This window comes from Chelmon rostratus, chromosome 3 (assembly GCF_017976325.1).
Source record: "Chelmon rostratus isolate fCheRos1 chromosome 3, fCheRos1.pri, whole genome shotgun sequence".
NCBI classification, from domain to species: domain Eukaryota; kingdom Metazoa; phylum Chordata; class Actinopteri; order Chaetodontiformes; family Chaetodontidae; genus Chelmon; species Chelmon rostratus.
In genome coordinates this window covers 8554786-8580228 of record NC_055660.1, presented here as the reverse complement: position 1 = coordinate 8580228, position 25443 = coordinate 8554786, and the positions used below count along the sequence as shown (strand labels likewise).

The following is a 25443-nucleotide window of genomic DNA, read 5'->3' as shown; positions in this document are numbered from 1 at the left end:
CATTCAACACGTTTGTCAGGCTTCAAGGACACACGGCATTAACACCAGAGTAAACTTAACTTTGTTTATTTACAAGAAAACTCCACAGGGCACCTTTAAGGCAGAGACTGACTCACAGTGATGAACGTGGATGTTTTGAAGTACACTGACTGATTAGGAAATCATTTTGGAGCCATTAAAACCAAACTGTCTGGATGCGTCTCTTGCTAACTTATCAGAGGACACTGAGATGACAACACAGAATATTTTTGGATACTTCCTGCTCTTACAAATGACCAGTTTAAATGTATGCAGTGTGCCACACTGCAAAAATACTGTTACAAGTAAAAGTCCTGAATTGAAAATGATATTTACATAGAAGAATGTACTTAAAGTATTAAATAGAAAATATAAAAGTACTGAATGCAAAAATATTATTCCTTTGAATGTTAAACTATTATATATTAAATCATGAGATTATTATTACTCAAGTCATTAATGTAAAATCAGGTTTTTACTGTTTTAGTTGGTTTCGTTGGAGCAAATTTTGAACTACTTTGTATAGAAGTTAGACTAACGATTATTCTTCATTATGGATTAATCTGGTGATTATTTTCTCCATTAATCGCTTGATTGCTTTGTTTGTAAATACTGTGAAAATAGTAAGAAATGCCATCACAGCTACCCAGAGTCCAATGTGACACCTGCACAGTGCTTGTTTTGTCCAACAGTGTAAACCTCAAAAATAGTACAAATACATAAAAATCATTTAAAAAAATCAAAAAGAAAAAAACAGCACAATGGTGAAGCTGGAACCATTAAATGTTTTGACATGGAAAATCGACTAGCTGATTATTTTGTTGATTCCTTCGTAATCGTTTCGGCTGTACTCGTATAAAGTGTTCGGCAGTTTTATTTATAACAAAACAGCTTAAAAATCTGAAGTGAAGTAAAAAATAAATATTTGAGAGTAGTGGAGTAGAAGTAGAAAAAGAAGAAGAAAAGAAGTAGAAACTGACATGAAAAGATTCAAGTAAAGTACAAATACCTCAAATTTATACTGAAGTACTAGAGTAAATGTATTGTATTTAGTTACTTTCTTCCACTGCACAGCAATTATATTTGCCATGTGTCTACTGATGCCGGGAACTTGTCGCATTCACCATTGCGCACGAATGCACGCACACACCCACTCACACATGCATGCGCGCGTGCACACACACACACACACACACACACACACACACACACACACACACACACACACACACACACACACACACACACACACACACACACACACACACACACACACACACACAGTGAGGTGCTGTATGCATGAAATGAATCCTACCTTGTAAAGGGAGATCCAGTCCTGCCTGCATCCTGTCCTGGAGAGAGCCTCCAGCCATCGCTTTGGCATTCTTTCTCTCTGTCATTATCTAGAGAGCAAGAGAGGGAGAGAGAGAGAGGGAGAGAGCAAGAGAGAGGGAGAGAGAAAGAGGGAGAGAGAGCGAGGGAGAGAGAGCGAGGGAGAGAGAAAGAGGGAGAGAGAAAGAGGGAGAGGGGAGCAAAAGCAGAGAAGTATGAGGAAATGGCGTGTAAAAACAGAGCAGAATTGGTATACCGTGGCAGAGACACAGGGGAGGAGGGTGAAGAGACAAAGAGGCAAATGTGTGAAAGAGAAAGAGGATGAGGGAGGGAAAAAAAGATGAAAGAGTCAACACAAAGGAGCTCAAGAAAACCTAGAACAGTTTCACCCCGATACTGTCATTCTGTCTACCCATTTCACCTGGGGAGCACACACACAGGCACAGACACACACAGGCACAGACACACACACACACAAACCAGGTCACACTCCTCTTTGCAAAACAAGGTAAAAGCTGCAGTGCAACTCAAAGGGAGAAACACATGCGAAAACGCAGGCCCACACCGACTGAAATAGCCAAAATCATTCACAAACACGACTAGAAACACCACACATAAATTATACATGGCCTCGGTCGGAGAGTTTGTCACTGCAGTTCTGCATCTCAGCAACCCCTGCTGTGACAAATTCTCCACCGCTCCTTATCTATCCTTCTTCTATGTGTTAAAAGCCTGTATTAGACAGACTCGATGCTCTATAATATAGGTTGACGGTAAAATGTGGGACACAAATGGCTCCTTCTCCACCTTTTTCTTTGAATAATATTTCAGCAACACGCTCCGTTCGAGTCAATGATCACAACAAGGTATCTGCGGGTAACAGAAGTTCTAAAAAAAAAAAGAAGCTTTAAAACGCTACATAGAATTTAATTCAACACTAAATTACGAGGCTACATAAATAAAATTGAAAATTGAATGAGAGCTCTACAGCTATAACTGTGTTTTATTGGGACATGGACAAAAGAAAAACCCATTAATTCCAAGTGAGTTCTGTGAATAAAGCAGATGCAGTAAAAAAACACGGTTTTACTTTTCTTGTAACCACGTTTGCATTCCTCTGCATTCATCTTAGAGTGGACACACGGTGCGCAGAAAGCTCTGTGATAACTATGTTTTGGGAGAAGAAAACTTTGTTGGGCTTGAAATTTGGATGAGTTTAATCTTGTTTTTGGACTTTCTGAGACTCTGTGCGAAGATTAAAATGTGTGCCTAGATTGCGGAATAGCGTAAAGCAGCACAAGGTTGGGAATTTCAATGTGTTGAGTGAATGTGTTCTTTCTCAGGTACCACAGCTACTGGTGCTTGAGCAAATGTTAGAAATAAATGTGTTGTTTTTGCGATGGAGGTTTCAGCTCAGCTCGTCTGTAAAAATACATTGTAATAATGACTACATTTTCCCATCTCCCAGCACAGTCATCTCCACCTGAGTCTATTTGCCAAATCCAAACTTGGCCTCGTGTCTGTGGACCCTCATCCGGCCTGAACCACTTACCCGGGAGCAGATCTCATGCAGGCTGGTGGCGATGGCTTTGGCTGGCGTGTCACAGCGGAACACATGACATTTCAGGATCCTGGTGTTTTTATCCCGTGCCACATATGCAAAGTCCCTGGGAGAGAGGAAATCACAGGGTCAACACAAAACGAGAAAAACACCAGGGAGAAGATGAGAGGATGGTTTGTTGGACTAGTTTTGGAAACTACTTGGGGACATAAATAATGAAGTAGTAATGTGTGTGTGTGTGTGTGTGTGTGTGTGTGTGTCCAGTTTAGAGCCTGACAGCTCTTGGAGACAGATGAGCGATGAACTGACCTTTATCAGTCTGATGAATACAGGACACACATACACACACACACACATACACACACACACACAGGCACATACACACAAATGCAGGTCGATGGACACCAGAGATCAATAGAGCAGCGGGATGCAAGAGGGAGCTGAATGAGTGACAGCAGGGAAGAACTTTCCCCCTGGGCCCACTGGAGCCGAAAACAATTTGAGTCCGCTGAATAGAGGGGACGAAAAGAAGAGAGACGGGAGGTGGGAGGGGAGACAGGAATGAAGACGTCGAATAAAAAGAAATACAGCTGCACCAAATGAAACCAGTACAGCACGCGCACCGATTTACGTCATTCAGAAACCAGACTAAATAACTTCCTTCAAGCTGTGTGCTTCAATATAGCATGCAATAGGAAACGGAGGCCCGGGGGTTAACAAGATCTCTGAGCCCAAGCCCTCAGGCTTAAAGTCTCCACAAAAGATTCCTGTTTGTGTGTGTGCGCGCATACTTTAAAAAAATGCTCGTAGACAGAGAAGGACAGAGGTCACCTTCACGTCCTACATCTGCGAGTGTGTGCGCACACAATGCTCCAATACATCAAGAGCCACTTTGAACATGAGAAAAATGAGACACAGGAAATTAAACAATAAGGAAATGACAAGAGATGATGGAGAGATATTGTAGGGGGGGCGTGGAGGGATGAAAGGAAGGAATGTGTTTACCTCTCTCTGTGTCCAAGGAAGCAAGGGAGGAAAGGAAGATAGTTAGCAGAATAAAAGAGAGAAAAAATTCCATTGTACCAACCCCCTGCTGGGGGACAAGAGACAAGGAGGTGGCAAACACTCTGAGTTACATACTCTATCATCTTCTTTGCCCTGACAGAACTACCTCCCAAGGAACAGCTTCAAAAGCAGCGTATGTGTGTGTGTGCGTGTGGGTTGACGGGGGTGCAGCACCGGTCAAAGCAGCAATGCAGGGATTTCTTCGCACACTTAACCTTGATGTAAAATACGAAAAATTGACAAACTGAATAAGGTGTGAAGGAAAACAAAGGCGGGAGGAGGAGCAGGACGGAGAGATGTTCTGGATGGATGCAATTAGCTTTAATTGGCCGCTGATGGTTTGTGTTTCCTAAATGAAAAAAAAAAGAAATAGGCTGGGAGTTTCTAAAAGCCGCAAAAAAAAGATGTTACAAAGAGGGAGAGTCAGAAGAGTGAAGAATATAATAGCAGAAAGGTGAAATACCAGGAGAGGAAATTGGAAGTGAACTGCAACAGTGTTCACGATAAAGATAAAAGCGTAAAGACGAGGGAAGAATAAAACACCAGATGAGGAGAGAAGATAAAAGTCAGAGGACGGGAGAGGGAGTGAGAACGGGGGAGGAAAAGGGGCTGATATCCCATTTCAAATATAATCTTATCATCATGCCGACGCCCCAGAAAATGTCAAGGTTGCTGTGGGAATGTGTAATCTCTATGGTGATAATGAGTTTCGTGGCACGTGAGGAGAGGGGGAGGCACGGGGGTACCGTTCCTATACTAACAACCACTCCACTCTATCGCATGGGTGGAAGAGTGTGTGAGTGTGTGTGACAGAGGGAGAGCAATGAGAGGGAAAAGCCCCGCTTCAGCTAGCTTTCACATTCAATAGTATCTCCCATCTTTAAACCTTAAAACAGTCCAGCAACCCATGAATAAATAAATAAAAACAAAAAGTAACATGGGGAACGATGTGCTGCAAATGCTGCTGCTGCTATTTTTGCATTCCTTCATACACATATTAAGTATTTAAAATTAAAAATTTTGGATGCATATTTCCGACAACGAAGAAAAATGTTTTACTCCTGAACTGAAGCAAGTTTAAGCTTCTCAGCCTAACAAATAATTTTCCTTGTCCCCCAACACCAGATTCAGATTAACATGACTCCTGTATCGTGTATTCTGTTTGCAGTTAGCACCAGCAACTCTCATTTAATCACCCACCCACAACCAAACCACCACGCACGCACCCGCGTCAGATTTTTACGCTCCACCTGAGTTCCTGGAAAGCAGTGAATGAACACCTCACACTGGCTATAAAAATCATCCCGCAAACTACCTGCTCAGCAGCATCCCCCTACAGACTGAGGCCTGGCCATTCATGTCTTTCTTCTCCTGCTACTTCATAATAAAACCACACAGCAGAAGTGATGGTTCCAAAAGTAAGATAACAGGGATATAAATATACTCACGGAGGTTTGTGTGCCTCTGTACGGGAGCGTCTTTAAACCCTCACACCATCTATTCCTGGCGATGCTGCAGGCGTGCACACACACTCCTCAACCTGTCCGCTCCACACCCAGTGAGCACTAACCATACCTCCCCCTCTGGCAGCTTCATCCCCCTCTCTCCCTCTCTCCTGCCAAAACCCCGCTCCTCTCCTCCTCCTCCCTCTAACCATCTCCTCCCTCTAACCATCTCCTCTCCTCCTCCTCCTCCTCCTCCTCCCTCTGCTGCAGCCGAGGTGTTCCCACTGCTCCAACTCTCTTACTATATGTGGATGTGGATGGTAGCAATAAAGGCTAAGTATTCGGAAAACAGGCGTTTGTTTTATCTGACAGGGTGACCTTACGTTATAAATATGCTGTAACATACGCCACTGCATGTGTGTGTGTGTGTTTGTAAATGAATGAGAAAAGAGTTTGTGTGTGTGTGTGTGTGTGTGTGTGTGTGTGTGTGTGTGTGTGTGTGTGTGAATGAATGAGAGAAGAGAGAGATCCCCGGGGCAACAGATTTCTGCAGTTCTGCATATGCCAAGAGCTTTTAGCTCTTTTCCAGAGTGCACTCATGTGTGTGTGTGTGTGTGTGCGTGCGTGCGCTTATACATGTGCCAGCTCAAATTATACGGCAGCTACCGACCTCCCCAGCCCACATCACCCGGCTGCTGTGCCTGATAACCTACATTCGTTTTTTTTCTTGTGCATTCAGCAGCAGTGCAGAGCGCCCTTTACTGGTCACCCAGCAGCATTACCGCACTGTTTGTTTTAAGTTTCATTTTAACATTCCTGTGTGTAGAAAGCGGTTGTTAAGCACCTTCAGGAATATCAAACCTCAGACACAGGCGACTGCTAGGTGTGTGTTTGTCTCTTTCCGTGAAGCCGGCTGTGCTGAGCTCAGCTGAGGTGAATGCGAGGGACAGATCAGTCAAGTGTGGAGAGAGAGAGAGAATAAAGGCCAATCTCATCCTCAACTTTGTGCTGATGAATTAATCTTTCATTAGCTTCCCTTCATCATCAATCATTAACTCCTCTCCTCTGCCTGTCACCACCACCACCCGTCTGCTGCCCTCAATTGTTACCCTGACCTTTTACTGAGTGTGTGTGTGTGCTGCACCATTAACTTCATTTACACTGGTGACTAATTGATCAATAAAAGTATTTAAAAACTTGAAGCTAAACACCACAAGCCTCAATAAGCCCAAATGAGTGGTTAATAAGACTGGAATCTCTAATACAGCCGTGATTAATCATGAACAAAAAGCAAACGGAGAACAATCAATTTGCCTGGAAAAAAAAAAAAAAAAAAAAGTAACGTGGTTGCCATGATGACTAACCTGCCATTGTCCCGGCCAACGCCCCAGACCCGGATACTTGCGATTGGCTGAGAGTGAAGCACACTGCGGTCCATGGGGTCGACCAGGTTCAACATATTATTCTCCAGCAGCAGGTACATGTCCTTCCCCTAGACATACACAGGCAGTCGCACACACAAATTCTTCAGATCTCATCACAAAAACATGCAATACTTATTTCCTGAAGCTCAAGACGCTGCAAAAAAGTAGTCCTTTAAAGGTCACATGCTTACTTTCACTTGGCTTTAAAGTGTATTTGCCTGTGTGTGTGCACACAAGTGTGTGCGTGTCTCTAAATAAATTATCAGACCTAAAAAAGAGGGGGTGGGAGATGAAAGGTTATTGAAAAAGGGATGAAGCTCTCACTCTCTCTCTGTTCTGTCGCTTCACATTAAATACAACCACCGCAGAGAGAGGGAAAGGTTTCACAACATTACTTTCCTCTCTTCATTCTCCCCTCATCCCTCCATCTTTTGACACACATTTCAGAAGACTGGGAGCCATGGCTAACTTCTATTGCTCTTTGTCTCTGCTACACCCAAATCTTTTAATCCATATTCCTGGCTTTCTCCAAGCAAATCCTTCATCTTTGACAACTACTAACCCTTTATTTTACACACAAAACAAAACATATAAAACACACATATACTTTGTGACTACACTCTCTTCCTCACCTCTCCCCAGATGCCCACGGTGTCTCGGATGTCATTCTTGCAGTAGGACAGCTGTCGGATGCAGTTGTTAACGGCAACACTGCTCTTTCCAGGAGCCAAGTCCTCCTCAGCCATCTCCACCCACCCCAGAGAGCGCACTGCAAAACACTGGACACACACACGCACAAAGCAGCGATACTGTTACACACAGTACAGTTACAGATACATCACAACTTTTTGACCAGTAGTTTTCTGTTTTAGGCTCTAGTAAGGCTTCAATGCCATGTTTTTGGTGTTACTTTAAATGGAAACTATCATGTTTAAAATGATGAGGATTCTGAGGGTAAAGCCAGAACTCTGCAGAGATGAAAACACAGATGAGGACAACAAAGCGTGTTGGTAGACAGGAAGAAACCAAGAGAGGAGCGAGAACCATCCATCTCATCAAGTATTAATTTGATTTCAGCAGTCCATTCAGAAAGTGCTCTGCAGACCACAGAGACCCATGATGAAAGAGGTCAGCGAGGGACGGACGGAGACAAACAGAGGTGGCAGACAGGAAATAAATTGAGTCACTATCATGCTAACCAGTGGCATCATAGTCTGTTGTGGGAAAAAGGGACACGTGGATCAAATATTCATATCACACAGATTGAAGTATGCATGCATGCATGTATGTATACAGTACATGCATGAAGTATTTGAGTTGTGTGAGTAGTACAACCCAGATTCCCAAAAAGCCTGGATGTGGTGTAAAACATAAATAAAACAGAATGTGATAATAAACTCATTTTTTACATATACGCAACTGAAAACTGTGCAAAGACATATGCAATGTTTTATATATTCAATGCAGGGATGAAAGGAAGGACTGTTTATATTCAATGTCCTCGACTTAACTAATTTTATATACATATATATATGTAATATATGTGTTTATTCTGAATTTGATGCAGCACCATATTTCAAACAAGTTGGGACAGGAGCAACAAAAGACTGGGAACGTTGTGGAACGCTCCAAAAACACCTGTTTGGAACATTCCACAGGTGAACAGGTTGACTGGTAACAGGTGATAGTATCATGAAAGGGGCATCCTTGAAAGGCTCAGTTGTTCTCAAGCCAGGATGGAGCGAGGTTCAGCGCTTTGTGGAACACATGACTGTATAAAGGATGTTACTACATGGGCTCAGGAACACTTCAGTAAACACAGTTTGTTTGCAAATGATTACTCTGTTTTTATTTTCATTTTCCACAGCGTCCAAACTTTCTTGGAATCGAGGTTGTAGTTGGACAAAGCACCTTTGAAAGGATCTCTCAAGTATTTTACTGCAGGACAGACAGTAACATGATGTCTTCGCTGTGGGGATGTGAGTTGAAGCTGAGTGGGGCTGATGAGTGTCTGGCTCATCAGTCACTCACACACAGAGACAACAGACAATGATTCACACACATGTGCAGACATGCATACACACAGTAATTCCCACGGTTCATCTTTGCGTGTTTCCAGGAGTCTGGTGAAAGAGACCAGTCCAATCTTGATACTGTAGTGAGCCATTTGCTGAAGGTGTGTGTGTGCGCGCTACCAAACCAGATGCCCTGACTGTAGGTCTGTGTTTGCGTCTGGTATTCATCACAGTGTCACTGTTGCTAAGGATTGTGAATTTCTGCCAGAGAAACACACAGAGGGAAACAGACACTAGACAGCCAAATCAGCACCACGTCATCAAGCTGAATGTTGGCTTTCAACTCTAATCTGCAATGCTTCAGATCTATTTAGCCGCACACACACACCTTGATATGTATTTTCGCCTTCCTGCAATCTGCTGCAGTTTGTGACTGAATGACTCTGTATCAGATCAGATTAATATTTAATGTCTTCTTCTGTTTAATTAGTTGGATGCTAAATTAATTTATACCCTGCACTGACATTTTCTGGTACAGCATTCAGTCAAATGGGCATGGCATTCTGCTGAGTAATACGTTTTATTGAGCTTTCATTAAAAACTTTAAAAGCCTCATTTGAATCTTTGCTTTGAATGTTAAAACAGGCCTTGGTGATTAATCCACCAGTGTGAGGCATTGAACTGTATTTCTCGGTCCCACCACTTGGAGGCAGTATTGTTTAGCTATCTCCTCACTCGGATGAGAGCGCTGACAGCCACCCTGCTCAGAATAAACACCACCGGTAAACAAACAGGCTTTGGACATCAGCGGACTAAAACGTACACACAGCATCAAGGCAAGCAGCCATATGTGCTGGCAATGTTGATTATGTTCTAGTGTTTAAAAGCAGGATTAAATAACACACAAATATAAGTCTGGAGTTTGTAACTCTGCAAACTAACGGCCACATAAATTTATAGTTTTTTACAGTTTCCACGAAGGCAAGACAAAGATGTCACGATGCAAAACGCTGCTTATCTGACACATAAACAAACTGCAAAATGAACTTTTAAACCATTTGGAAATGTAAAAGGTACTGTATCTAAACATTTCTAACCAGATGTGCTACAAGAGCTGCAGAACAAAGTGAATCGTGACTTGTCTGTTTTGCCAAGACAGATATGCCTCTGGTTTAAGTTTAGACAAAAGCTCCTTACCTTTGCTTCTGGGTCACTGTTGACACTGCTGGACTCCTCCTCTTCCACTGCTGGACGGTTCCTGAAAAAAACAACAAAAGATTAAAAATGTAGGATGTAATTATACGATTAGCAGTGTGCCATCATTACCATTGCAACCATTAGCTGCTTTACTAACAAAGTTCCTGTCCTGCGTTTGGCTACAGGCAGTCATTACACTAACAGAGAACATGAGGGCATTTCCTGAGTAGAAGAACTGACTTCCTGCTTTGTCTGACCTCATTTAACTCTGACACTGATTAAACACAAGATTAGAGAAACTAAGGAGATGTAACCAGTGGAGAATGCAAATGGCTTGCAAAGAATCATGCACAGAGGTAGTTTGATTTGTGTGTGTTTTTACAGGTATTTCACCTTAGCTTGAGTGACGCGTAGCGAAGCGTGGCACCCTCAAACTCTTTCAGACTGGGGTCAGGATTCACCGTGGCTGCCTGCAGGTCCTGGTGCACAAAGGTGACATCATCAGAGTGTGCAAAATGAGACCAAAATAAGCCCCCACAACGTTGGCTGAAAGGCAACCAACCTTAAAGCCCCTTTCACACATGTAACCTGTTATATTGTCTGGGTATGGCAGTGGTCATCACACACACAGATCTCCCTTATGAAAAAAAAAAAACTCCCACTGGACATAACAATTCCAGACAGATAAGAGACTTGCCGTCTCCAACACATGGTTTTATTTTTAGGTACCTTATAGTTGCCAGGTAATGCAGCTGGAAGTGATCCAGATGTATTTTGATAACCTTTTAATAATGCAAGAGGGTATCAAATTCATATAGCTTCATCATAGCTTGTGAATGTAGTTCTGTTTGGCATCGGTTTTCAGATGCTGGAACTTCTTGCTATTCGATAACACTGCGTAGACTCTTTATGATTGAATTGCTTCCTCTGTGTAAGACAAAACGAATTTCTTCTGAAAGAATTGCATGCTTTTCCTGGGAATGAAAAAAAAAATCACATTAGCTCATGTTCCAGCATGACACTGACGCGTACAACTGCCAAAACATTCTCAGGTTACAGGGCATGTGGGAGAAGGGCTAATAAGACACAAACCCAGCAGAAACCAAATGTAAATATTTTGACCCCACACAGTGTATGCCAGCATGCATCCAAGTGTGGGCGGAATGGCCCTGCTGGATGGAGAAATGGGGTTGGAGTGTTATGTGTGATGGGGCATGCTGCATTAAGAAGAGAAAGTTAACAAGTAGTATGTACACACACTTGTGTGTGCAAACACATTCGGATATGTGCCAGCAGATAGGAAAGATGTCAATATTTTAGCCACATAAGTAAAGAAAGGAACAACTTGTTGAGAGTGTTGCTGCAGCCCAATAACGGAGATGTTTTGCACATCAGGCATGACAAAATGCTGTGGTTGGTGCAGTTATGTTGAAGCATCAGCCACACATGCTTTTGCCCAGGCATTGAATTTCTAGTGCATAATGCATAAATGCACACACTCAAAGAGTGGGTGAGGATAGACAGAGAACAAGACTCATTGGCGTTGAGTGCATTATACTTGCCTTCCACACTTCACTATCAATCTTTCCGCCAAAATCACTCCACACCTGTTTCTACGCACAGCGTTAAAACACACGAATACACACATAGTGGTGGGGCAAAGATTGAGGGTCAAAGGTGGGAGGGGAGCGAGGGAAGAAAAGACAGAACAAGGCTGTTAGCTAACTAGCTCACTCCACACCGAGTGCCTGTTGCAATAAGGAGCGACCCAGCAAAACATTTCTTAAATGAGAAGCTGTCAATCAAGACTTTCAAATGTTTTCTCAAAGGTTTCTTGCTCCTATCGAACATTCACCTCCCTACTGAGAATCTATTGATTCTTGATTAGTAGAATCTGAACAATACAGACATAGAGTACAGTGAGTGCTTATCTGGACAGTGACACTTTGGTTGCTTTTCCGTCTTTACTACAGAATGATGCATCTGAAATGGATTAGACGTCCAGCTTCCGATTCCAATGCGATTATGTGCCAAGTCAGCAAAAAGGTGAGAGAAATATAAGAGTACCACAATGCAGAAAGCCACTGAAAAAAGGGACTAAAGGTACAGTACAGTACAAAATATCTACAAAATAAACACCCAAGTGTAACTTAGTGTGAAGTTATAAACATATTGAAGGTATAGACATATTGTTTGCTATGATGCACACAATATTACAAAAAAACAAACTGTCTTTTGTCCATGAATGCACACAAGCTGCTGAGAGGTTAAGTCTTTTATTGCACTTGTCTCCTGAGTGCATAGGGAGCCATTTTTATTTCAAATCAAATGCACTGAAATAAAGAGCCACAACAAATTAAAATATGTGAAAACACTGTCCAAATACTTACTGACTGCACTGTATGTGATACAAGTAGACATACTGTATGCATACAGTAATATACACACACATTTAGATGCTGTAGGTATAATTTTTTTTTTTCTATATATGCCACACACACACATACGTGAACACACAGCAAGAAAGATATTAAGCTCAACTCAAGGCTACTTGGCCAAAACAGGAGAAAAAGAGTGGTGGATGAGGGGACAAAACATGGCAAAGATTTAAAGCGTCCCACCTTGTCCTCATATTCGTGAAGCTGAGAGCGACACTCTTGATCAGGCATCCCCTGCAGGGATGTGGAGCGAGGCTAAGGAGAGAAAGAGAGGGAGACGGAGACAGATGAGGCATCAGAAAAAGGACTAAAATCTCCATAGTGAGAATTCAGAGGACGTGTTACTCACCATGTTTGCCTTCCATTTTGGCTCTTATATCACTGGCTAATCTCGAGTAGTCTGCCGGTCAGTCGCTCCAGATAGATGTGCCAGATTGAGATTCTGGCACATCTATCTGTCAACATCAGTGCATTCTCACCGGATCAATATTTTATCTACACCATGCTCCTCTCAATCAATCTCCTTTCCTCTCTCCGCTTCCCTCCATCATTCTGCATGATCGACTCTGATTGATTGACTCAGTGTTCTTGCATTACTGTATTCTGCTGCTAGACCGGAGTATTGACGGTGCTTTCTCTGTCTCACTCTCTTTACCCGGCTGTCTTGTTGCATATTTCTGCCACTCCTCCACTAATCTCAGTCAACACTACTCAAAAACAGACTCATAACCACCATAAGCACCGTCCTCAATAACCATACAGAATTCTTACCAAACATAAAGAATACCACTGATAGTACGTACAATGAAACTTCTTGTTGGGTACTTACAAAGTAGCAGCTGTTAACAAATCCACATGTGGTGATGGTGGGCTCGTGAGTGGGGAGAGGCTCCACGGAGCTGTCGGAGGTGGTGCTGCCTGAACGAGTTGATGCCCTGTAGAAGATCTCTGCCTGGCATGGCTACATGCGCACACACACACACACACACACACACACACACACACACACACACACACACACACACACACACACACACACACACACACACACACACACACAAATTCATTGAGGAAAAGGGTTAAAGGACATGGCTAACTTGTCTTGTTGAGATGAATACCGAGCTTTTAAATTTGTAGTATTATTATGAATTGCACGGTTTGGTCCCAAGGTCAGGAAACTTCTACTGAAGTAGTAAAACATAGGGTACTTACCTGGGCATAAAAAATGTATGTCAAGTTGCATAATTAATTGTTTATAAGTTTATCTTAAAATAGAATTTGTAAGGCCAGTTCTTATTAAAATACTCCAGATTTTTATAGAATACAAAAATTAGCATTAAGCTGCTCAGATCATGGAGATAATAATACTAAGAATAGCACTGAGCTCTAAATGCATTTCAAACATACTCTAGTTTATTACAGTAGGTACATCTAGCTAAAATTAATGCAGGCTAATACAACCTTAATTACAAAACAGTTGGGACACTGTGTGAAAGGTAAATAAAAACAAAATGCAATCATCTGCCAATGAACTGTGTTTATGTTTCACAAAGTGTTCCTGAGCCCACGTTGTAATATCCATTATACGATCATGTGTTTTACTAAGTGGTGAAGTTCACCCCATCCTTGCTTGAGAATGACGGCCTTTCATGGATGTGTACCTAACTGTGTGCTAAGTGTAACTAATAAACCAGCAACTAAGTGTACAATATCTAAATATGTTATAATAGCGCCATCATGTCTTCGCATTGTGGGTGGATTCTCTTCGGGCTGTATTTTAACCACAATTTGAGCCTGACTGCTGCCAGAAAGGCTGCAATCACTTAAACCATCTTGGCTGACCACAGTTAAGCAGAACAATTCAAATGTAACCAAAGGCAGCCAACAGTTAAAACGTGCGTCAATTTGTTGCTCTGTCACTCACCTCATGGTCAGGGGTGGGCGAGGGGCTGAGTGAGCCCAGGGAGTGTTTACGTGGTGTGGAGGCTGTGTGGTCCCCCAGGGCCTGGGGCTCTGTCGGGCCTGGGGGTGCTGGGCGGGTGGCAGGCCTCTCCCACTGGGTGGTGCCAGTTGGAATGTGCCAGTAGTAGATACCGGCCATGTCTGTGATCTTCTTCCATCCTGGAGGCAGGTCAGGGTCCGTCTGGAATGACTGCTCACTCCAGACATCTGGTGGAAAAATACACACATTTAGATGCTTTATTGATGTCAGTGGGGGAAAAAGTGCAAGCTGGTTAAACTAACAGACTTCTTATATACTTATATAGTTATAAATACACCTCAGTAACTACACAAAAACATAGAATTTTGATTTTTCTTCCATGAGATCAAACTGGTGGTTAGCACTTTCACACTCGTTTTCTGAATGACATCAACACCTGACTGGGATTACCAGTATCTGCTGCAGCTGTCATTAAACAGCTGTGTCTTTCCACAGACAACAACTGAGTGAAAACTTGTTAAGATCTGTTGTTGTACATCACACTCACGCACATGCCTGACACACATACCATTTTTAAATACCAACTCACGAATATATACACACAAACACACACAGGAACAAGCATTCCTCACACATTTACAACACTGAAACATGTATCAGATGCAGTGTAAATGAGCAAGCCCAAAGCAGAATTTAAATATATATGGCTTTATTTGATATGACACAAAGAAAACTGTATTATTCTCTGGGCCTTGTCATTGTACTAGCTTCTTATCTGAACCCACCCAAATCTGCTCTCTGGTTTCCATTGACGTATGATCGAAAGGGGTTCTTTAATTTATAGTGTTTTACCAGCTCATAAATCACTAATGTCCCAAATATAAGACATATAATGTACAACCCCATTATGTAAATAAAAACAGAATGCAGTCATTTGCAAACAAGCTGTGTTTACTGACGGTTTTAGAGAGAAGTCGGATATTCTTTCTACGATCATGTGTTCACAAAGTGGTGAACATCGCTCTGTCCTGGCTTGAGAACAACTGAGCCTTTCCAGGATGCTCCTTTCATGATACTATCACCTGTTACCAATCAACCTGTTTACCTGTGGAATGACCCAAACAGGTGTTTTTGGAGCGTTCCACAACTTTACCAGTCTTTTGTTGCTTCTGTCCCAACTGCCATCAAATTCAGAATAAGCAGATATTTACAAAATTCAAAGAAGTTGATGAGGTAAAACATTAAATAGCTTTCACCATATTTAAACAATCTATAGCGCATGGTCTGAATTGCATGGCGCAAGTGCATCGAGGTTATGTCAAATGCAATTTTTGCTAATTAAACGGCGCATAATCTGGGTGCAAAGATAAATGTGTTGTCCCTAAGTTTTGGTATGCTCTCTGCTGCCTCAATATAGCAATGCGCCAACAATGCGCCTGACCACACCTCATTTTAAGACTAACATGCCAATGGGCGCACAGTTGGTACAGTACATTTGCTCCCTACTAAACGTGGGAGCTGGGCATGAAAATGACAACCCAGTTGAAAACTAGCAATGACACTTGCACGCTGGGTGCAAGATAGGGCTACCTGTCTTTGCAGTGTTTTTAAATTGAGAATATGTAAAAAAGGATTAGCACATTATCACATATTCTGTTTCATTTATGTTTCACACAGAGTCCCAACTTCCTGAATCTGACTCCTCTTCCTTGCCTGCTTATGGCTTGAAAAGCCTACTTGTGGCTATAAAAGCATTAGTGTTGCAGACTGAATTTATACTGTATGATTCACTTAATTGTTTTTATTTACCTAAACAAATTATATATAAGTTTCAAAATATTAATGTGGCATCAATGCAGTTATTAACTGTGTACAGAAAATATTCCATAACTCCGTATACAACTAAATGAAGTGGAAGGACAAGCAGCAATAATCTTAAAACCTAAATCAAAAAATACTGGCACACATTTTTAGCATGTTCTATCACTTAATGAAATGAAAGCCAAAGAACTCTACAGTTTGACGAATTATGACGCACTGGATCAGTATGTATTGATTCATGTAAAATTTACACTTTCCTTCCCTAATAGAATACAGCAACATTATAGAGCAGATGGCTGTTACCATAATGTATTGAGCATTGATACAAGTAGAGGAAATATAGCAATTACCTTGAAAACACACACAGAGACACTGTTTGCCTAATTTTTGGGGACATTATATTGACTTGCATTCATTCTGAAGACCTAACCCTAACCATAAACATAACCACTGCTTGCCTCACCCTAACCCTTACCCTAAACCTAACCTTACCCTAACCTCAAATCAAGTCTTCACCCTAAAATACAGTATGATGATGTACATTTCAAGGACTTGTGTTTTGTCCCCATAAGGAAGGTGAATCCCCACAACATGCACACAAACACAAAGAACTACTGATGTCATCTTACTGTGTGTGTGAAGTTGATGTAGTGGCAGAGGTAGTAAAGATGATCCGAAACTGCATAAGGTGGTGTAGCAACTAATAAAGGTGATATAAGCTCTGAGGGACTGGTCAGTGGGTGTGTGTGTGTGTGTGTCTGTGTCTGTGTCTGTGTGTGTGATTGCACAAAGAGTTCTCGAACTGCTGACCATGCTGATGAAACACAGCCCGTGGGCCTGTCGCCATGACAGCAGGCCATATGTCATCATGACGACTGGGTCGGTCCAGATTGAGATGAAATTCAGAGACGCGCACTCTTACTCACACACACACACACAAACAAACACATGCAGAGGTAGGTTATTTTGTTAGACTTAGTTTATTTAACGGATCAGAAATCACTCACAAAACTTAGTGAAATGCACACATACATTCTTGGCATTCAAGCAGACCTCCCTCAGGGCTTAAAACTGTGCTTTAGAGAAGGAGCTGGGAAGCAGTGCCTTCTGGGAGTTGCTGTCTTTTTTGAGCAAAAAAAAATAGGTCAGTGCCAATAAAACTACAACAGAGAGAACCTGAATGTCTCCGCTATGAGCGAGGGGGAAGATGGTGATTCAGAGAATTGGTGCCAGTCTGAGATGAACAGACTACTGGCAGTGGATTAAAGCATGTACAAACACAAGAGGGGAGAGAGGGGGGGGGGGGGTCTGGGCTCGAGTGGTACAGTATATCATGCCTCAAAGTTAGCAGGGTGACCCCTCTGCAAGCACAGTGGCAAGCATGTAACTGGGAGGAAAAGCTTAAGCGTGCTAACACAGGGCTACCGACTGGCATGCATCTATGCAGCTCATGGGAAGGTGCCACAGCGGAGCTACGTAGCAGTTAGCCTATGGTAGCCTCAGTTAGCATGCAGCTCCATGCCAGAGCAGAGTTAGGCAGGGGGGGAGGGGAGAGCAGTGAGATTCTGGAGCAAAACACACACACACACATTATCTTTGGCAAATGACAATATGCACACCCTACCATGACCAGACCGATGCAAACACATACATACGTACAGCATGCACAGACCACAGATTCCTTTGGCAACAATTTACAGAACAATACCATTACAGTAACAAACTTCATCCCTGTGTTGGAGGAGACACACACATATGACCATGCTTGTGCACCCACTCACACACAGACAAACACACTCAGACAGCGTTCAAACTCTAACCCCACAGTGCAGTTTACAGCCGACTCCGACACATGCACCTACCCTCGTAATTGACAATCACAATGGCCAGCATGTAGTCTTTCCCCAGCATCATAGTTAGCTAGCTGCCTCTCATACAGCAAAAGCCAGTGCTGTAGCCACAGAGAGAACCCCAGACAGAGATTGAAAGAGAGAGAGAGTGAGGAGAGAGGAGGGGGACACTGCAAGAGAAGGGGTGAGGAGAAAAGGAGAGGAGAGAGAGCAGGAGAGAGAGGGACATGGAGGCACGTTAAGGCAGAGAGGCAGGGAGAACATGACGTGAAAAGAGAGGCAGAGAAGAGGGAGAGAAAAGAGTGAATGAGGGGGAGTGCAAGTGAGAACAGAGGGACGAACAGAGATGGAGGTTGTGTATCCCCGGCAGCTGAGGGACAGTTGCTGTTGTTGTCTCTCTTTCCTCTATCTGGAGCATCAACAACGTTAAGCCTGCCCTCCCTTTCCTGTTCTAAAACAAACGTACACATTCGGCACATGGAAACAAACATTTGGCAGACTCATCTCCTTCAAATCTATATTTATCACTTTCTCCCTCCTTCCCACCTTCTCTCTAGCCTCTTTTGGTTGTCCTGGCAACCCCCAGATCATCCTTCATTCAGTATCATATCCAGTGGTGGAGGTGCAAGCAGGAGGAGCAGAGAGGGAGGGAGCCATACAGTAGGGCTGATAAAGGGAGATAAAATGGCAAAGAGGAGGACTTTGATGTACTGAGGGTGGGAAGTGGGTGACAGAGAGAAAGACAGAAAAAGTAGCTCGACGTATGACTGGCAAAAAAAAACCCACTCATCCAGATGCAACTTGTGTTTCCCTGCATGTTACAGTGCATGTTGTTGTGTGGAGGACCTCTTTAAATGACCTTCCTCAACTCAGTGTGTGTGTGTGTGCGTGCGTGTGTGTGTTTTGGCCCCTCGGTGAGAAAGCAGTGTCATATCGGCCTCCTAACCCGCAACATCCCCAGAGGAATCTCACACACACCCGAGAAAACAACACAGCTTTGTCAATATGAGAGAGCGAGAGAGGCAGACAGGAGGGCACCGCAGTACGGACTACGTGTTAGATATCAATAACTTCAACATGAATGATGCCAGCATGACGATTATCGACTCTTCAGCAAACCCGTGGAGGACAATATGTCTTAACTAGAGACAACAGCACGGCTACTTTTTGTCCCCCTTCCTTGGCTCATCAATAGATACACGTACACGTACACAACATCAGGCCATCCCATGAGAGATTTATCACTTTGGAACGACATTCTAGACGGAGGAGCAAGTGGAAATCAGGACAAAAGAACACATGGAAAGTAAATTCTACACATTAACAACAGTGTAGCGCACAAGCGCTTTGGAGGACAAGCTGCTGGTACTTGTGGAGAAATGAATTACACAGATGCTCAGAGACTGCGATTCGAAAGGGACAGTGAGTCATCAGAGAGCTAGGAGGAAGAGAAGCATTCTGAGAGAAAAAGGGAGCAACGAAGCTCTCAACTCTCACGGACTGAGAGGATGGTTTGCAGCTGAGATCATGTCAGAGGTCGGGGCTGCTGTAGAGGAGATGGATGTGTTTCATATATCTTACAACAAAGCACAAGGCAGAGCGTTTTAAGGGCACAATTAAAGTGAACATCCAGATTTTTACATAATGCTAACAAAAGAAATGCGATGACTTTAACAGACCTTCCACACAGGCAGGCAACAAGCGAGTTTAAGAAAGTAGCACCACAGCAGAGGTGATGACTCAACGGAATTTCTAAACTCGAGTTACAAAATTGAGAAGGTTCTGCCTCACTGTCTGCACTGTGACATCAAACATTTATATTCATTGTCCATGTTAAGTAATGACACTGAAAAATAACTAGCGTGGTATATAAGCAAATTCAAGCATATTTGTGTTGTCAAAAAAGACAGAACAGATTTATTTCACAATAAAGCTGAAACTACTTACAATATTAAATGATCAGTTGATTGACAGAAGAACAAACATTCTCTTGTTCCAGCTTCTCATTTGTAAAGACCAGCTGCTTTACTTTGTTTTTTGTGATAGTAAACTGGACACATTTAGGTTTTGGTCTATCAAGCAATCTGAAGGCACCACCTTTGGCTTTCGGGTGCAGCCCTATTCTCATCTATACAAACATAGGTATAGGGACAGTTCCTCTGACTGTCAAGACACATTGCATCCCATCATGATGGGTTGGGAAGACTTTAAACATGTAACCAAGAACAAAGTGAACAATTAATTATCTCGGTCTGTCTGCATGTTGTACCAATAGTTCCGGGCATCAAAGTGGGATAAAGACTAAAGCTTCTCTGTTGGCATCCACACCTCCAGGTACAACTGAAGGTCCACCATCCTCCAGGTGTGTATATAAACAGAGCGAGAGAGAGAGAGAGACAGAGAGGGAGAGAGAGAGAGACAGAGAGAGAGAGGGAGAGAGAGACAGAGAGAGAGAGAGAGAGAGAGAGAGAGAGAGAGAACGAGAACGAGAGAGAATGGCAGCTAAAGATTTTGTATTAACTCATGACTAGCCTGCAAGCCCTGTTCTCACACACACACACACACACACACACACACAAACACACATACACGCAGGGCACAGGACACAGCTTGAAACAGGACGCAGCTGATCTAGCATGCTAACCACCCATGAGGTTACAAGGGCACTTCCTGTCCCAGAGGGATTCTGGGAGATTTTACTGGAGGCTGGAGTGTTTGTTATTCTCTTCCAGCCATGTCCAACTTCTGCATATGCACACACAAACACACACTTGGTCACCATAAATGGAAACATGTCATCAGCAGAGAGGACAGTGAAACCACCACATCGCACACAGGAGAAAAAAACACATAAACCAGAGTAGCTGACACACACTCATATGAAAACTATGCCCAACATCAGTAAATGACTGTGGTTGTATGGTTTACTGTAATAAACAGCATGTTTTGCATGTGTCATGCATGTACCTGTCTCCTCTGGGGAGTTGCTCTCCTGGGACAGTGTGGTCCAACTCAACTCTTCGTCACTAGGGTTCAGATTCTGGATGCGGTTCAAAGCACAGTCTGTCTTTGCGCCAGTCCTTCTGTCCTTCTTCGTCTCCGGGGAGGAGGAGGAAGACGAGGAGCAGGAGGCCACGGAGAGCAGAGGCGTGTCTTCTGGGCTGGCTTGCCTGGGTGGGGAGGGAGGAGGAGGCACCGGGGAGTCCTTGCCTGACTTGAGGAGCTTGAGGTTGGAGTGGAGGTCAGAGATGAGCTCCAGGCCTGAAGAGACCTTGTGGTTCTTCATGGGAGACTCACTTTTCATCATCAGTAAAGGCTTTTTCTCCTCGTCCTCCTGCTCCTCCACCACCACCACCTCGTCTCCATCTTCCTCAATCTTCATCTTTGACATAATTTCCTTCTCAGACAGAATGCTGATGTCATCGCTCTCCTCTGCCTCATTGTTCAAGTCAAAGCCCAGATCTGTTGTGTTGCCGTTGAGTTTGAGCTCCACAGTCGTGTTAATGTTAATGTCTATGTCTGATTCAGTTTTCTGCTCGGGCTCTGCATCTCCGTTAGTGTCTGGGTGCAGCTCAACATCTAGCTCGATGACATCATCCTCTCGGTCATTATTGGTGAGAGTGTGACTGTCGTGCTCCTCAGCTGTGTTGACATTGAGGTCATCTGCCGCAGTTTCTGAATTACACTCCAGATCCGTTGGGTCAGGGCCGGTTGTGTTCTTGTTGTGATCCTGACCGGCTTTACGGAGCTGGTTGGCTCCGTTCTTGGCTAGTTTGGGATTGTTGGGGGTTGAAGACTGTGATGGGGATGATGATGGAGATGATGAAGATGGCACTGCTTCTCCGAGGCCCATGGCAGCCTGGATACTGGTAAGTGCGTACTTTTTACGACACTTGGGAGGCGTGGCGGAGCCCTGTTTGATGACATCACCGCTGAGTAGCTGGTTGTGTGAGGAGCGAAGGCTGAGTGAGGTGGGAGGCGTGGCAGCGGGGCCATTGTGATTGGTCACATCTACTGACATCATCGTGGCACAAGACAGATCACCTGAAGAAGAGGAGAGGGGGAACAGGAGGTAAATAAATCTAAATCCACGCATGTAGGAATTATCCGTGAGAAAGTACATCACATTGCTTACTTGCAAAAGCTATTTGCATCACAACAGCTATTCTTGCATTGTTGTGCAAAAGACAAGTGCTGTGTACCAGGATATGGTGAAACTTAATTGTTTGAAATAAACATACAACATTCTTGTAAACAGTGAGAACAGACCCATTCAGCTTAAAACATAAATACAACAAATTATGTTAAACATAACAAATTAAGAACCACTATGGAATCAGATGACAAACAGATTTTTAGAAACACTGTACATCAGGGTGCAATTATTCATTATTGGCTCACTGCATGAGGAGAACAGCTGTGCAAGTTTACAATCATTACAGGTAAAAAGCAATATGTTGAGGCTTGCAAAATATACAGTGTTGACTATAAATATTTAAACTTAATTGAAAAAAACAGATAAACAATGATGCAACCTGGGGCTGTTTTTCTTTTGCTTCGGTTTGCACATCATATAAATCTAATTGAACCCACCAGAGCTTTAATAAGACAGACATCAAGTCTACTGAATGCAACAAAACATCCTTAAAATACTCAGTTTTTTCAGTCTCCAAATCCCAAGAAAAGGTCAAAACAGACAGTGAATTGATCCCACTAACAAGTATTGCCTGCGTAGCCAAAGCCTGATAAAGTATATAGTTCTGTTTTCCTCCATCCCACAGAGCGCCACTGTTGAAAAATTAATGAAAACACCTATAGGAGCCAGGCAGTTGCACTTCCTGGCACGTCTTCATAATGGTGAAAGTGTAGTTTATTTTGAGTAGATTTCCACACTGTTCTGGTGCTGTAAACACTTGCTAGCACACCAAATCCGCAGCTGAAAATAGTACCCAACACATTCACTATTCACTCCTGTTTGAGTAACGTTTGCTAAAACCTGCAGTGCTCTGCTGTCTTAGGAAAACCACAGATGGAGTAGGAAAGCTAGAATGTATTAAGAGAGGGAATAACTTTGGATTGGTTTTGGCCTTTTCATGAGATTTGTTGAAAATAACAAAAACAAAAAATACTGAATACAATAGCAAACTTTTCTGTGTTTGTGTGGATTGCAGACTTTTAAAACTACTAGCTGCTGTAGAGCAGGGATGGGGAGCCGCTCAGCATGAGCATGGAGGTTTTCATTCCAAGTGAACACAAAGACAGCATGTGGGAAAGCATGTGTGCAAGCATGTGTGTGTGTGTCATGTTGTACCTGACAGGAGGTCGGTCATGGACTTGGTCACGGCTCAGGGTTCAGTAGACTCAGCTGCAGATCTGAACACCACCGAGGGGGAAAAAAAAGCACAAGAATGATCAGAACAAGAATGCAAAGAATCCTGAGTACTTCTTGGGTTGTCCTCGGAGACCACATTCATCCACGTGGAACCCAACTCCAGCTGGTTTCTATGGAGACAACATAACACTGCGCAGGCAGTGAAGGCACTGCAAACACAATAGAAATCAAAATTATCGAAGAGGCATTCTGAGTTATACACAGAGAAGGAAGTAATCAATTCACAGGGAGCTCTGTTTGTTCAGTGGCTAATAGTTCCCTGTGTTAAGCACTTCGATTGTATCTCCTGCTCAGTGTACAGAGGACACTGCTTCCCCTGCCCGTTAAAAAAATCTAAAGAAGATTTCAAGAGGAATTTTTGAATGCCTAAAAAAACATGTCAAAAGCCCAAATAAAGGCTTCTCGGGGAACAGACAAAAAATATTCCTGCAAATGTGCTGTTAATGCAACCCAACACTTCGTTTAGGGGGTATTCTTTATTCCACACTGAAGCTACAGCTGAATCTAACTGGCAGGGGGTCCACAACGTACAGAAAGGTGTTGCGTAGCTGGACATGAAATCATCTGTTTAGTAAGCTTGAAGGTCATCTAAACAACAATAAGGCTCCAATTTAGCTCAAGTGATCCAACTTAGATTTACATACGCAGGGAAAAACTTGCTTTAATTGCTTCAAAGCAAATTGTAATTTCTTTTACTGTGAAGCATTTACAGAAGCACTTACAGAAAGTGTTAAAGTGACATTAACTGAGGTTTATTTAGCATATCTTAGAACCCTGGCAAAGCTTTTTTGTTTTTAACCAAAGTAAAAAGATGCTCCAAATGTATCTAATTACGTACCATAACCATGTCTGAATACCATCCCATATTTAACAACACCAATAGCAGAACCAGGCCTATATTTTCAGTTCCACAGGAAAATCAACAATTTCTAAGAGCTTTTCACAAAAGTCTATTTTTATGTTAAAAACATAGTGACTTGAAAAACAGCCCTTTTACAGTTGCTACATACCAGAGAACTAAGGATTGTGGGAAATTCCAGGATGGAGCGCGTCCATACTGGTAGTCAGTGGTTCTCTCGTCATCCAATCACGAGGGCTTCACTGAAGCTGCAGTGTCCTGAGGGGGAGGCAAACATAAAACAGGATTAATGGGAGAGAGAAAGAAGGAGGGGTGAACGGAGAGAGAATGAGGACTGCAGGACACCAAAGGGACAAATAATAAAGACACATCAATTATTCACAACCAAGATCAAACATTAATACAAAATGTGTGTGTGTGTGTTTGCTCGTATACCTGTGTGTGTGTGTGCGTGTGCGTGAAATAAGGCTCATTTTCTATACAGCTTATATTTCTTTCTTGGGGCAGAGTCTTGCCAACCCTTCACTGACAGGAACCATCATAAACTTGATGCCACAAGAGACTTGTAAACTCCCCCTACTTTGCTTTCCAACAACCAACACACAAACACAAATGTACACGCACATGCACTCAAGCATACATGCATGCACACACACTGCAGTCAAGACATGTGGAAAGTTCTCACCAACACACAACCTCAACAAGTTGAGTGAAAGTTAATATGCATGGTTATTGGACTATTTCTTTGGCACTTCAGGCCATGCCGAGTCAGACCATGCCACGCTGATCTGCGTTTCCACTACCAGATTGAACACTCAAAGTTGTGCCTGAGAAGGACCGTCTCAAGAGTCAGGTCAAAATGCACCTGACTGCCTCCAAGACGGCTGCGGTGGCGTCTTCTTTGTATGCTTGTATATTTGGCTAATAAAACAGATTCTGATGCCAAGAAGCTTGTTTACACACCATCTGAGCTATGAGCTGTTGTTGGCGGCAGAGGCTCTGTTATCTGTTATCTGTTTTCTGTTGCCATTCTCTTCAAAAGTCAAATGGTAGCTTCCTTTACTTTATCCATTTTGTCATCTCA

General features: G+C 43.0%; 1 protein-coding gene across 5 annotated transcripts in view; it reads right to left on the bottom strand.

The window, feature by feature from the left end:
• The window catches only part of apbb2b (amyloid beta (A4) precursor protein-binding, family B, member 2b), a 49164-nt gene that overhangs the window by 7015 nt on the left and 16706 nt on the right, over positions 1-25443 (bottom strand). For 3 of the 5 annotated variants that reach the window (XM_041933224.1, XM_041933226.1, XM_041933225.1), the window contains exons 2-14: positions 24511-24617; positions 23420-23481; positions 21076-22152; positions 14420-14664; positions 13325-13456; positions 12679-12750; positions 11620-11670; positions 10451-10536; positions 10058-10118; positions 7478-7624; positions 6786-6913; positions 2903-3017; positions 1334-1421 (exon numbers count right to left, since the gene is read on the bottom strand). In XM_041933224.1, coding sequence (XP_041789158.1) covers positions 1334-1421; positions 2903-3017; positions 6786-6913; positions 7478-7624; positions 10058-10118; positions 10451-10536; positions 11620-11670; positions 12679-12750; positions 13325-13456; positions 14420-14664; positions 21076-22152; positions 23420-23438 — 2221 coding nt within the window. In that variant the 5' untranslated portion in view covers positions 23439-23481; positions 24511-24617. The remainder of the gene's footprint in view (positions 1-1333; positions 1422-2902; positions 3018-6785; positions 6914-7477; positions 7625-10057; positions 10119-10450; positions 10537-11619; positions 11671-12678; positions 12751-13324; positions 13457-14419; positions 14665-21075; positions 22153-23419; positions 23482-24510; positions 24618-25443) is intronic. The other 2 variants (XM_041933227.1, XM_041933228.1) reach the window with 2 other exon arrangements.